Source organism: Asparagus officinalis, chromosome 7 (assembly GCF_001876935.1).
Source record: "Asparagus officinalis chromosome 7, Aspof.V1, whole genome shotgun sequence".
Taxonomy (NCBI): domain Eukaryota; kingdom Viridiplantae; phylum Streptophyta; class Magnoliopsida; order Asparagales; family Asparagaceae; genus Asparagus; species Asparagus officinalis.
Window position 1 is genome coordinate 139,758,230 of NC_033800.1, and position 14,319 is coordinate 139,772,548.

General features: G+C 40.7%; 1 protein-coding gene across 1 annotated transcript; it reads left to right on the top strand.

Moving 5' to 3' along the window:
- LOC109849601 (GTPase LSG1-2-like) lies at positions 627-4,567 on the top strand. Its single transcript, XM_020419452.1, has 7 exons — positions 627-943; positions 1,029-1,121; positions 1,208-1,294; positions 1,874-1,967; positions 2,875-2,931; positions 3,130-3,209; positions 3,292-4,567. Exons 1-7 carry the CDS (start codon positions 717-719, stop codon positions 4,343-4,345), a joined length of 1,692 nt encoding a protein of 563 aa, XP_020275041.1. The 5' UTR covers positions 627-716; the 3' UTR covers positions 4,346-4,567.

Genomic DNA, 14,319 nt, shown 5'->3' on the forward strand with positions numbered 1-14,319 from the left:
GCATTCTGTTCTCAAGTTCCCACAACTTCAGCCATGGTCAGAAACAGCCACCTGAGGATCAACCGAGGCTCTCGAGCCTCACAGTTAAAGTTAAATTTTATTAAACTTTGGGTATAAAATTAAATTTAGTTGAACTATCCGTATAAAAATGAAATTATATTGAACTTTGGGATGTCAAAGTTCAATTTTGATAAATTTTTGGCAAAAAAAAAGTTTAGGGTATCAAAATGAAAAATAAAGTAGACTGCGGGGGCATTTTTGGGCAAAGAAAAGCTTTAGAGTATCAAATAATTTGGGATATTTAACTTTGATACCCGTAGTTCAATAAAGTTTAGTTTTGATACTATAAATTAAATAAAATCTAACTTTACTACCCAAAATTCAATAAAATTAAACCCCTGGTGGGGTAAAACGATCAAACTATATGTTTTGGATGCAAAAAGAATGAAAAGTATATGGATGGTCGTACGATGACAGAATGATAATTAAGACCGGTAACGTGAAATGAGACCTAAGTTAGGGGCGGCACCTGAAACAAATGTTTAGAAAGATTTTGGTGAAATTTACAAAGTTCAGGAGGATGTTGACTGTTGTGCAAAACTCCCTAAAAATCGCGGGGTATTGTGATATTAACGCTCTCCCCGCCTAAAACCCTAATTGGGAGCTTTCGCCTTCATGTGCCTTTAAACCACCAAAAGGGGGGAAAAACGAAAAAAATGGGAGGAAACAAGGAGAAATCTCAAGGATTAGGGCGCTCATTAATCCGCCATCACAACCAATTAGTTCAGCAATCAAAAGACCGGGGCAAAGCCCTCAGGCAACAGCGGCGCATTTTAGAGTCCATCACCGACGTCACCGACATCGACGCCGTCATCGAGCAGGCCGAGGAGGCTGACCGCGTTTACACTGTCGATAACCCTGACCCAAATCTCCTTGTTAATCTGTATGTCTCGTTGTTTTCTGCCCTCTTTTATTTGAAAAGATTAGTTTTTGATTGAAAAGATGTGATTTTGATTGTTTGGGATTAGGGATTTGGATGGGGTATTGTCGGTGGAGGAGAGGAGGGAGGAGCAGAGGGAAGAGGAGGCTCTACACGCTGGCAGTCTCCGAGTTCCTCGAAGGTTTGGTTCTTTTTATTTGAATTTATGATGATTTTTTGTTTTTTTAAAGTTTGAATATTGGAAGTTTTTATCATTGTTCTATGTAGGCCGCCATGGAATGCTAGCATGTCACTAGAGGAGTTTGACGCTAATGAGAGGCAGGAGTTCTTAGTTTGGCGGAGAAATCTCGCAAAGTGAGATTTTTGTGATTGCCATCTTGGTGCTGAAAGGATTTCATGTTTGATTAGTTAATAATGTATCTAACTGCAAAAGAATGTGGATAAAAAAGGAAAAAAAAGGTTTGATAATTAATTAGTTAGTAATGTTTGATTCTACGTTTTCTGGATGAACATCTAAGATTATGATTAGTGGCTAATTAGTGTATTTCTCTTGAAATCAGTTATAGAGTATAGTCAGCATCCTTTGTGGTGTTTCTCTCTGGTTCCTATCACTTTCAACTGGTTCTGCATACTTACTCAGGATCCAGAAAATGCATTTCATATCGACTTCTATTAGTTTTAAATAAACCTAGAAAAGCATTGCATTTTCTAATATTATATATTCAGGATTTGTAAGGACATTTGACTTTAGTTTTATGGTTTTACATGTAACATGAGGAATCATTATAGTGGTCCTGATGTTTCACAATTCACATCTTCCATGTTTCACACTAGTTATTTTTAAATTGGGTAACAACTAACTTCAAGAATTTTATTTTCGGTAGATATAGTTATTATGCCATGTTTCTAAAACTATCTTTTTTTAAATTATAGGCTCGAGGAGAATGACAAACTTGTTCTTACTCCTTTTGAAAAGAATCTGGACATATGGAGACAGCTTTGGCGAGTACTTGAACGAAGTGATCTGGTAAAGTTTGGCTTAAGTTCTGCAATGTCGGTTCTAATTTTTGAATTCACATTTTTGTTGAAGTCTTGCTTATGAAAGGTCGTAACATGTCTATCATCTACTTTACTTACCATCTATTATTATTTGAACATTAATCTTGTATTTTCTCTTTTATTGATCAAATGATTATTAGAGTATAAAAGTTGCCTTCACTCTCTAAAGTATAAAGTTGGTGGGCAAATAGATCTCATCTTTATTTGGCTATTTCTTAAATAGTTTGAACGCACTAATACAGGTACATATGATCATGAGACACAAATAAATGTGCGACCTATAATTTTTGTTATTTGTATGTTCTACTATATGACATAACCATGTTGAGTGAATCAATTAGGTTTATTCAGTTTAAAAACAATCTATCATAACATATTATATGGTAAATGTACTGATTATTTGGAATATCATGATCAGTATATGCGACGACTCCTTTTACTTTTGTATTTTTTACTTGTTTTACTTATGGTGATATTTATTTGTTCTTGGGTATCATATCTAATTGTTACCTTACAATATATTAACTTTTACTAACTTCGGTAAAGGAACTTATTTAAGAACCTGTGTATTAAGAATCAGTATTTTCTGTAGCTATACAAGCATACATATATGAAGAATTTCCTCCAACCCTTATAGACATTAAAGGTCTTGGATCTTATATGAAGGATGGTCTTTTTTTTTTATGTATGGCTTATTTCTCGTTTATGTATAGTAATTAGGGAACATAACATTTCATTCTGTTTAAATTTTAATGAACAAACCTGTTCAAGTTCCATAATTACACGGTTTTCATTACATTTGTTTTCGAACTCCCATTTCGACAATATGCACTCCTTTCATTGATATACAGTTCTGTACTTTATTCTTTTTCCAGTTGGTGATGGTTGTCGATGCTCGGGATCCATTATTTTACCGATGTCCTGATCTTGAGGTATGTTTGCTTATTTGAAAATCCTATCTTTTCTTTTTTTTTTCTTTTTTTTTTGCGTATGGTATAAAACTTGATGGTCAAGATTTGGAAAACTTATAAAATATTAGCTGCAATTATCAGCCTTTTCTTGTCCCATCTATATGTTGCTGAACAAATTTTGGCAGTTATTACACTTAATAACTCACTGCCAATGTGTAGGCATATGCACAAGAAATTGATGAGCAAAAGAAAACTTTGCTTCTTGTTAACAAGGCAGATCTATTGCCATTCACTGTGAGGTACGTGGTTGTAATCATCTCACACCCCCTCTACAATTTCTGCTCAATACAATCAATAATGTACTGACTTTGAGACCGACAGACAAAAATGGGCAAACTACTTCACTTCCCATGGAATTCTCTATCTATTTTGGTCTGCAAAAGCTGCCTCTGCTTCGCGCGAAGGCAAAGAGCTGACCAATCACTGGGAAGAAGAAAAGCTAGCAAAAGAATCAGATTCAGATACTAAAATCTATAACAGGGACGAGGTCCTGGCTAGGTTGCAAACTGAAGCAGAGGCAATTGCATCCTCTAGAAAAACTTCAACCAACAACGAAACTCATGTTGTTGTGGGTTTTGTTGGTTATCCTAATGTTGGCAAGAGCTCTACAATCAACGCTTTGGTCGGTGGAAAAAGGACTGGAGTCACCTCAACCCCTGGAAAAACAAAGCATTTTCAAACCCTATTTATCTCAAATGAACTCATGCTCTGTGATTGCCCCGGTTTAGTTTTCCCTTCATTCTCCAGTTCCAGATATGAAATGATTGCAGCAGGAGTATTGCCAATTGATAGAATGACTGAGCACAGAGAAGCAGTTCAAGTTGTTTGCAATCGAGTCCCAAGGCAAGTTCTTGAAAGCATATATAACATTACTTTGCCAAAGCCAAAATCATTTGAAATGCAGAAAAGACCACCATTGGCTTCAGAGCTTCTGAGAGCTTACTGCTCTTCTCGTGGCCATGTGAGCTCGAGTGGGCTTCCAGACGAAACTAGGTCTGCTCGCCAAATCCTAAAAGATTATATTGATGGAAAAATCCCACACTTTGAAATGCCTCCAGGAACAATCAATGAGGAATTGGATGTTTCTAGTGATTGTGAGGAACTGGGTTTTTCTAATTTTGGAGAAAAACCAAGCATTGAGCGGGCGTTGGATGATCTTGAATCCTTTGATTTGGCTGGTGGGGTTTTGGTGAAAACTGGTGTTGGAGCTAAGAAGAAAAATGTGACGGCGAGTTATAAGCATCATAAGAAGCCTCAGAGGAAGAAGGACCGGTCGTGGAGAGTTGGTAATGATAATGGTGAAGGGATGCCTGTGCTTAGAGTTTTTCAGAAGCCGGCTGTGAGTTTTGATGCTGTAAGAGCTGCTGCCAATTGAACTGAGGATGCGTTGTCATCTCTTCGATCATAGATAATTGCAGTATATTGGTTGAATTTTGTCGTGGCCTATTTTACTAGTATCATTTTTGAGGAATAGTAGTTCGCTACCAAGTCCTTTGTATTATCATCAGTGTATTGTCTAGTCATTATTGTTGTCGTGTCAGGATCCGGATTTACTGTGATGCTTCACGAATTTACTGCACATGGTCATTTGCATGCATACAGTTTTCTGTAGTAATAGAATTTTATCTGGCTTATACCTTGTGGGAACTTTATTCTAAGGAAATCAGCTGATGAGTTAAATGCTTAAGACATTTTGGAAACTTTGTGATAGCACGAGCTACAACTTGTTAGTCTGTTTCTTAAAGATGGGATTTTGGTCTGACATTGATGTAAAACTGGAGTGATATTACATTGCATTATAGCACTTATTTTTAAGGATTATATATTAGAGATCTTTTGATGTGAGTATAATAGGTTCAGGTGATTTTCGAAATCCTTAATAAATCATTTGAATCCAAATAGTTGGCAGAGAGACCATCAGGAGGTTTCACTAATGCAATTGGGAATTTCGGTCTTTGTGAAATTATGTGTCAATAGTCAAAGTGACTAAAAATGTCCAATAATTGCGGGTTATATTGTAAATTTTTGTATTTGCAAAATTATTTATCTATGGTCGAAACTGCTAAAAATAGCCAAAAATCGTGGATTAAAGTTCACGGAATCATGAATTTTGACCACTGAGAAATTATTTGATAGTAGATCGACGCGATTAAAAATGGCTAAAACTTGTTGGTTTTAGCTCATGAAATCATGAATTTTGGCATCTACAAAATTATTTGTCAACGGATTTAAACGACTAAAAATGACAAAAATCATGGGTTATAACCACTAAATATAAATTTTAAGCCTCCACGAAATTATGTGCTAGCAGGTCGAAACAACAAAAAATGCCCAAAAATCATGGGTTATAGCTCATCTAATCGTGAATTTTGGATTCTACGAAATTATTTACCAATGGATTAAAACGACTAAAAATAAAAAAAAACATGAGTTATAGCTCATGAAATCATGAATTTTGGCCTCAGCAAAACTATTAATCAATGTTTTTAAATGACTAAAAATGTCCAATAATCATGTGTTATGTTCTTTCAAAATTGACTATTTGTTCCTCTCTTTGAGGTGTTGAAGAAATGTATGTGATCGAGTAAACAGCTCTATGAACGAATGGATCGAATCGAATTGGAAAATGGAAAGATTTGTGCATGATATACGTTTCGTCACCATTTTGTAGAAAATAGTTAGGTATGAAAATGTCAGATACCTATGACTCGATTGGTGAAATAGTCTCTTTCTCCAAAAAACTATGTTTTTTATCGACGCACAAAGAAAATATTTTGTTGCGAATGAACAAAATATTGAGGAATTGTCCATATGTAAGATCATCATTATGGATATGGGTCTTTTCCACAGAAAATTGGAATCTTTTGTTACAATAGAACTAGAAGTGATGCGGATCATTCAAGAATCGCTCATGAAATATTGTGAATTTTTCCTTTTGCGAAATTGTTTGCCAAAGGGATGAAACAATTAAAAATGATAAAAAAATCACAAGTTATAGTTCAAGAAATCATGAATCTGGGGCTTCAAAATGTTATTTGACAATAGGCCGAAACGAGTAAAAATGATAAAAAATCGTGGGTTAGCTCACGAAATCATGAATTTTAACTATTGCAAAATTATTTGACAATGGGCGCAAACAACTAAAAATAATAAAAAATTATGGGTTATAACTCATGAAATCATAAATTTTAGCCACCACGAAATTATTTATCAACGAGTCAAAACGACTAAAAATGGTCACAAATCGTAAGTTAAAAACTCATGAAATTATGAATTTTAACTTTCATAAAATTATTTGCCTATGGGTCAAGACAACTAAAAATAGCAAAAAATAATGAGTTACAGCTCAAAAATTCAAGAATTTCTGCTATTGCAAAATTATTTGCAAATGGGGTCAAAATGAGAAAAAATGACCAAAAGTCGTGGATTATAGCTCATGATGTAGGCATCGAAAATTGCCTATAGGTCTCCACGAACAGCTCAGCGCTAAGAAAAGACGATGAACGTCACTATCCGGTTCACAGAAGCTTGACTGATGTCGGTGAACGCTTGAAGTGAATCGACGAACTACGTGAAGTAACGGAGTTTCAGAATAACGGAGACACGAACCGATCGGGAGCCTCGTGTCGCTTACAAAAGGTGAAACTCCCTTCGTGTCTCATCCACTCTATAGATGATTCAATCATGGGATCTTGTAGATCTCCTCGCCGTCTTTCTAACGCACTTTGAATCACTCAAATCCGAGTTCGGACGAAGAAATTACGACGGAAACAAACGAGTGTGCGAAAGAAATCGTCTCAGCCCGAGTTGAGACACCCCGGGGTGTCTCGGCCTGGCTGAGACACCCTGGGGTGTCTCCAGCCCCAGAAATCCGTCGTTGTGCGGTTTTAATTGCCCGGATCTCCTGGAAACCTATAAATACAGCCCCTGGAGCCTCTTTTTTCAGCTCTGTAATTCTCGAGCGTTGGCGAGCCCTGCCGGATTGAAGATCAAAAGTGCACGAATTTCAGAGAGGAGGAGGAGTAGAGATCTGATCGAGTTCGTCGGCATAAAGAAGAGGAGCTCGTCAGATCTGTAGTTTCCCGGGTCCGTTCCTTAAGATTATCCCGTTGCGATAATCTTAAGAAGAGCAATTATCTCGCCGTCGTCGAGATAAGCGCTACTGTTTCTTGATTCCTTCGCGAATCAACGAAGCTCTGCCCGATTTTTTAGCAATCAGATCTGATCGGCGGTGGTCCACGGATATCAACGTCCCCGTCACAGGCCAAGATCCCACGCAAGCAGCGGGCGATAAACACCCGTTGCGTTTGTTTGAAGAGAGTTGTATTTTTTTATTTTTTTTATTGTGTAACAAAGTCTTATAAAAAGACTAATTTTACTTTGAATCTGTAATCGATAAACGTGTAATAGATTCAGCAATGCCGTAGTCGATGCTACGGTTGCACCTTGTAATGATCCGCCGACAACCGATGAGACCAGATCTGTAGATTTGAACTCCTTTACGTTCAAGGAGCCGACTGCTGAAGGTGCGCCAACTCTATCAAAGAGAGCACATCAAAGGAAACGCCAACGCCTCGCGCGCCAATTCGCCAAGACTTTGGATCAGGTGGATGGACTCCGGTACCAAGCGGATTGGGAGTTCAGAAAGCGCCAAGTGACTAAGCTATCACCACAACAAGCATCGGGACCCTCCTCCCAACCTCTAATTAACAAATGGGTTCAGGTCAAACGAACCCGTTCTACCCTCGAGGAGCGCGTCCAGAAGCGCCGTGCACTTATTGCGCACACCCAGATCCTTGTGCGAGAGGCACGAGAATTGCAGCGGGAAGAGGTGATCAAGAAATCACCAAGATCTAAGCAGGTTTGGGTGCCGAAGGCTAAGTCAGCGCCCCTACCCGATAAAAGACATCAGTCGTGTCTCTCGGTCGATTCTAGATCCAAAGCTGGTTCCCAGCTTTCGTCAAGTTCAGATCTCGCTCCTTTTAATCCCGCACCTCCGATGAAGCTCTGCGACAATATGGACATATCTAGAGGCAGGAAAGTGATAGCGGAACGCCTGGGTCTTTTGCACGAGGATCAAGGCAAAGCACCTATTAAAGAACGCTTGGGACCATTGAAGGAACCATGCCTGGGTCTTTTGCACGAGGATCAAGGCAAAGCTCCAGTCAAAGAACGCTTGGGCATGATGAATGAACCCCGAGCAACTCATCGAGTTGGTGGTCGCACTCGCCCTTCCAATAAATCAGAGCCTTCCTATAATGGGAAAGCTCCTATAACTGACCGCCTCGGACTGCGAGTCATTATCCAAGAGCCCGTTGAGGTCTCACGTTCACGAAAACGTGACTCAAAACGTGCGACTCTTAATAGCACTGACAAGACGACGAATCCTCAGAAGGAAACATGTTCATCAGACGACGACGTTATACCCGAGGAGTCGTGCCAGCACACGATACGTTGCTCCGGCAATCATGCCGATGAGTTGTACTATCGGGCTGGGGGTACGAACAAATCTCGAAAGAAAAGTACCCGAGAAACGGACTCTCATTGTCCGTGTACTAAAATTATCAGGGTAGTATTATCAGCGTGTAGCTGCCCCAAGACCACTCCACAAAGGGTCTCAGTATTTGAAAGGATCTCCCCCAGAACACCCAGGACCAAGCCAATGCGTTTCTGTAGAAAAAGTCCAACTGCGCAAGATGACGAACTTCCAGAAGTCGCAGTTAATATGGTTGATAAGGGGAAGTCAACGCGAAACTTCAATCCTTGTCATCTTTCGGACATATCCCAACGTATAACTCGGTTACGGTCGGGAACCGTTAGACAAAGGGACTATCAGAGGATGAATCTCTGCAGTCGCTTCTGACAAAACAGTATCCAGCCTAGGTCAATCCCGCGAAGTGTTGATGATTAGCACAGAAGAGGTCACTAAAATGGTTGAGGATGCCTTGGCCAAACAAAAAGAGAACTTCAAGTTCGAAATGGAAATGGCTATGCTACGAATGAGGGAAGAGCATGACCAACAAATTCGGACTCTATCCAATCAATTCGGTGAATCCAGCCATCGCAACAATGCTAATCAAACAGATAGCGATTCAGATACAATCAATTCGGTGAATCCAGCCATCGCAACAATGCTAATCAAACAGATAGCGATTCAGATACGGATGAGCACCTTAAGGCTGATGATCCTCCCATTGACCAGAACGCTGGGGGTGGTCCCACCAAAGATGATAATACTGGGGGTGGCCCCGTTATTCCTCTCAGAAATCGTCCAAGATCTGATACAGACGAGGACGATAAAATAAAGGACCTCGAGAGAAAAATCAACGCGCTGATGTCTGTTTAGGGGATAAAAAGGACCGATATTCCATCTCCCTACCCAAGAAAGTGGGATTCGATCCCGTATCCGGTGAAGTTCAACTTGATCAACTTCACGCCGTTTGACGAAAATGGTTCCCCTACTCAGCACTTAATATATTTTAAGTCTCATTTGGGAATAATTTCTGGCAACAAGCCCTTGATGGTGCGGTCATTCGTTGACACCCTTCGCGGGCCTGCCTTCGATTGGTACCGTCGTCTCAAGCCCGGAAGCATCAACAGCTGGGAGGACCTGGAAAGCATGTTCCTCGCTCATTTCTTCGATGATGATGCCGAAGTGTCGATCAGGACACTCTTCGATGAGAAACAAAAAGACGGAGAGTCGGTGGATACCTTCATCAAACGCTTCCGTAATCAGGTAATAAACTACAAGGATCCCGTCACGGAGGAATTCATCTTACAGACCTGTCATAACAACTTGTCCATTAACATCTTGGACGTTATGGGAGTAGAGCCGCTCAATACTTGGAAAGAATTGAAGGTGCGCGGAGAGCAGGTCGAACGCTTCCTCAGAAGGAGGAAGGTTGAAAGAAGCCAACCGATCGCAAAACCTCTGAATTCGAGTCTCATTTCCCATGATGAAGGGAAAGCACCTACAACAGTTGTTGACGTTAATCAGACGTCGCAACAGCAGCCCCGAAGATAGCAGAAGACTTTGGATTCGATGCTCCAAAAAGAGTACTCATTCAAGGACGAAGACGTTCCAGCCATCTTCGAGACCCTTCTTAAAAACAATAAGATCAAGCTGCCACCCATCACAAATCAGGAGAAAGCTGATAATACTACGGATCCGAGGTACTGCGCGTACCACAGGAGGATCCTTCATCCCACCAAGGTATGCTTTACTTTAAAGAATAGTATCCAAACCTTGGTTGAAGCCGGCGTCATAACGCTAGGATAAGCCAAACTAGAACGGCAATACTCCGAAGAGTATACGAGTATAAACTGCTTCTCAACACTCCGACAAGTATACGAGTATAAACTGCTTCTTAATACTCCAATAGGTATATGAGTCTAAACTATTCCCACTCTTGACGGGAAGTTCCTGGAGAATTTTTACATGTAATATTCTTAAGGATAACCCGATCATGCAACTGAATACAATGGTAAACCCAGCTTCACAAAGGAAGCTGGGGGTGGATAATTTATGTAACAGGAAGTTTCCAGAAGAATGTTAAATGTAATATTCTTAGGGATAACCTGATCATTATGAATAAAGTGATAAACACTAAACTCTTACTGTGATTTCCGAACACTCTTTTGCTGAGACGAGATTCGATCGCTTCATTGGATCAATCTTCCCTCACAAAACTCCCATTGGTGTTCGACGACTCATAGTCTTCCATTATAAAATCCCTCACTGATCAAATTTATTGATAGTGGGTCCACTAAAATTCTTTCTGGTTTAATCCATTCAAACTTCCGTTATGTCCGTGCACTCAACACTTTCATGGTTAGAGTCCGGATATAATGCTTGGAATTTTAATCTGTCCATCCTTGACAAATTGTCAAACCCCTTCTTGTTAAGTCCCTATCACTTAACAGCAGGAACCCCATTTGAGTGATTTGTACAAGTCAACACCCCCACTATGATTCGTACTCCCACTCCTACTATCTACCTGGTCAAACCTTCCTACAGTTAAGACCACAACCAAAATCCCCTCTTGATTCCTCCAATGAACGAGAGGTCCACTTTCAAATTGAACGATCAAGCCTATAAAAAGTAAGATCGTCTCAAACCTCCCACTTCCACTGCTTCCTTGGTCAAACCTATAAAAGTTAGGGCCACAACCAGATTCTCCTCTCGATTTCTTCCATGAACGAGAGGTCCACTTTCAATTTAAGCAATCAAACCTATAAAAGTTAGGATTGTCTCCAACTTCACTTAGTCAAACCTACAGATAGTTAGGACTAAGATTGAGTTATCCCTTTAGATAAACGAAAGACTTCCATCTTTTCCTTTTTCAGTCAAACCTATAAAAGTTAGGGTCGAAATCGGAATTTTCCCTCAATAAATGAGGAACTCTTTTCTTGGATCAAGCAACCAATCCTATAAAAGTTAGGGTTACTTGAATCTTTCCGATTCTCGGAGTGGAGATCCCACTCCTAGTTTTATCTTTCTGGATTCTGGGGGTGGAGATCCCACTTTGAGTTTCCTTTCCAACTGAAGATAGAATATAAAATTCTTCCTCTTCGGTGCCGGGAGATAGAATATAAAATTCTTCCTCTTCCATTTTTGAGTTCGTCTGTACCCTGAGAAAAGACATAATTCTCAACTTCAAATCCGTACATTCCATGCACGGGGAACTTTATCTCGACTCCTAAATAGAGATAAGTCAACGCCTAACACGCGTTGCCGGTTTAGTCTTTCACCGATTGAAAAAGACACCAGAATCCAGTCTGGGGTATTTTATCCCGAAGCCTAAGAAGGGATAAGTCAACGCCTAACACGCGTTGTCGGTTTAGTCTTTCACCGATTGAAAAAGATACCAGAATCCAGTCTGGGGTATTTTATCCCGAAGCCTAAGTAGGGATAAGTCAGCGCTTAACCCACGTTGCTGGGTGGTTCGTTCCCGTAAAAAATGACCGAGTCTACGTATTCAGTATCATAGCAATAAAAATCCATGCCTTTTATACATGGGGAATTTTATCCCGAATCCTGAGCAGGGATAAGTCAATGCCTAACACGCGTTACCGGTTAGTTCTTAACTGTAAAAAGAACAAAAGCCCACATATTCGACATTGTGGCAGGTTGTTATTCATAACGCCAAAATTCGCGCCTTACATGCGCGGGGAATTTTATCCCGAATCCTGAGCAGGGATAAGTTAACGCCTAACACGCGTTGCCGGTTTAGTCTTTCACCGATTGAAGAAGATACCAGAATTCCAGTCTGGGGAATTTTATCCCAAAGCCTAAGAAGGGATAAGTCAGCGCCTAGCACGCGTTGCCGGTTAGTCCTTAACCGTAAAAAGGGATAAAAGCCCACATATTTAATATTGTGGCAGGTTGTTATTCATAACGCCAAAATCCGCGCCTTACACGCGCGTGGAATTTTATCCCGAATCCTAAGAAGGGATAAGTTAACGCCTAATACGCGTTGCCGGTTAGTCCTTAACCGTAAAAAGGACAAAAGCCCACATATTCAACATTGTGGCAGATTGTTATTAATAACACCATGATCCGTGCCTCACACGCATGGGGAATTTTATCCTGAAGCCTAAGTAGGGATAAGTCAGCGCCTAACACGCGTTGTCGGGTAGTCTATTCCCATAAGAAAGACGAAAAAGGACAAAATCACACATATTCAATATTGTGGCAGGTTGTTATTAATAACGCTAAAATCCGTGCTTCACACGCACGGGGAATTTTATCCCGAAGCCTAAGCAGGGATAAGCCAACGCCTAATACGCGTTGCCGGTTTAGTCTTTTACCGATTGAAGAAGACACCAGAATCCGAGTCTGGGGACTTTTATCCTGAATCCTAAGTAAGGATAAGTCAGCGCCTAACACGCGTTGCCGGGTAGCCTATTCCCATAACAATGTCGAAATCTACGTATTCGAAGTCGTAGCATCAAGTCTAAGGGAGTTCATTCCTTTAGCACAACGTCACATTCGGAACGGATGTAAACAATCCGCTTGCTAACCCGACTCAAACGGTAGTTGGTAAAGGCACATCAAATCCGTTGATGGCTGAAGGTTAGCCAAAAATCCTAAAGTCACTCCTAAGTCTACGTCTAACACACGTTGCCGGGTAGTCTATTCCCGTGAGAAAGACGAAGTCTACGTATTCGATGTCGTAGCACTAAAAGAGTTAACTCTTTTAGCACAACGTTATGTACAGAACGGATTTAAACAATCTATATGCTAGCCCGACTCAAACGGTAGTCGGTAAAGGCCCATCAAACCCGTTGATGGCTGAGGATTTGCCAAAAATTCTATAAATGCGAGTCATTAACGCACCAGCTCCATTAGTTGGTCTCGAGACTTGAGCATCCAACAACTTCGGGATAAGATCTATACATGCAGATGAATCTGCTTTAATAGTTGGTCCTGTAGCCCAATCATTTGGGATCACCGTGCTCCAATACCTTAAGAGCTTAAACTGTGTATGCTCCAGCAAACGTACGAGTATAAACTGTGTCAACGTCAAGCGATCCGAAGGTCAACGCCAGTCAACGCGTTGCGATCAAAAAGTCAACGTTCGACTTTCAAAACCCTAGGGTCAATGCCGGTCAACGCGTAACCCTAGGTCAACGCCAGTCAACGCGTTGCGACCAAAAGTCAACGAACAACGATCTGAAACCCTAAGTCAGCACGATGTGACGGAGATAGTCAGTTCTAAGTCAACTCAATGACACGAGCCAAACTCAACTCATCAGTTTTAGACTCGAAACTCCGACGACGGCCAGATGATAAACGCAGCGCCGGAAGGACTTCAGCTATTCGTCAAAGCATCGAATGGACTGAAAAATCGAAGGAGCCAAGAGTCGAAGCTAACTACAGGTCCTTTACACTGATTGAAGGCTAGACCAATCACATCCAAAGTATTCCAGCCTCTTCTATAAAAGAAACGAGTCTGGAACGTTTTGGAGGGGGTATCTGTAGGCATCGAAAATTGCCTATAGGTCTCCGTGAGCAGCTCAATGCTAAGAGGAGGTGAGGAACATCACTATCCAAGTCACAGAAGCTCGATTAACGTCGATGAACGGTCTGGAACGCTTTGGAGGGGGTATCTCTAGGCATCGAAAATTGCCTATAGGTCTCCGTGAGCAGCTCAATGCTAAGAGGAGGTGAGGAAAGTCACTATCCAAGTCACAGAAGCTCGATTAATGTTGATGAACGCTTGAAGTGAATCGACGAACTACGTGAAGCAACAGAGTTTTAGAATAACGAGGATACGAATTGATCGGGAGCCCCGCGTCGCTTACAAAAGGTGAAATACCCTTCGTGTCTCATTTATTCCACAGATG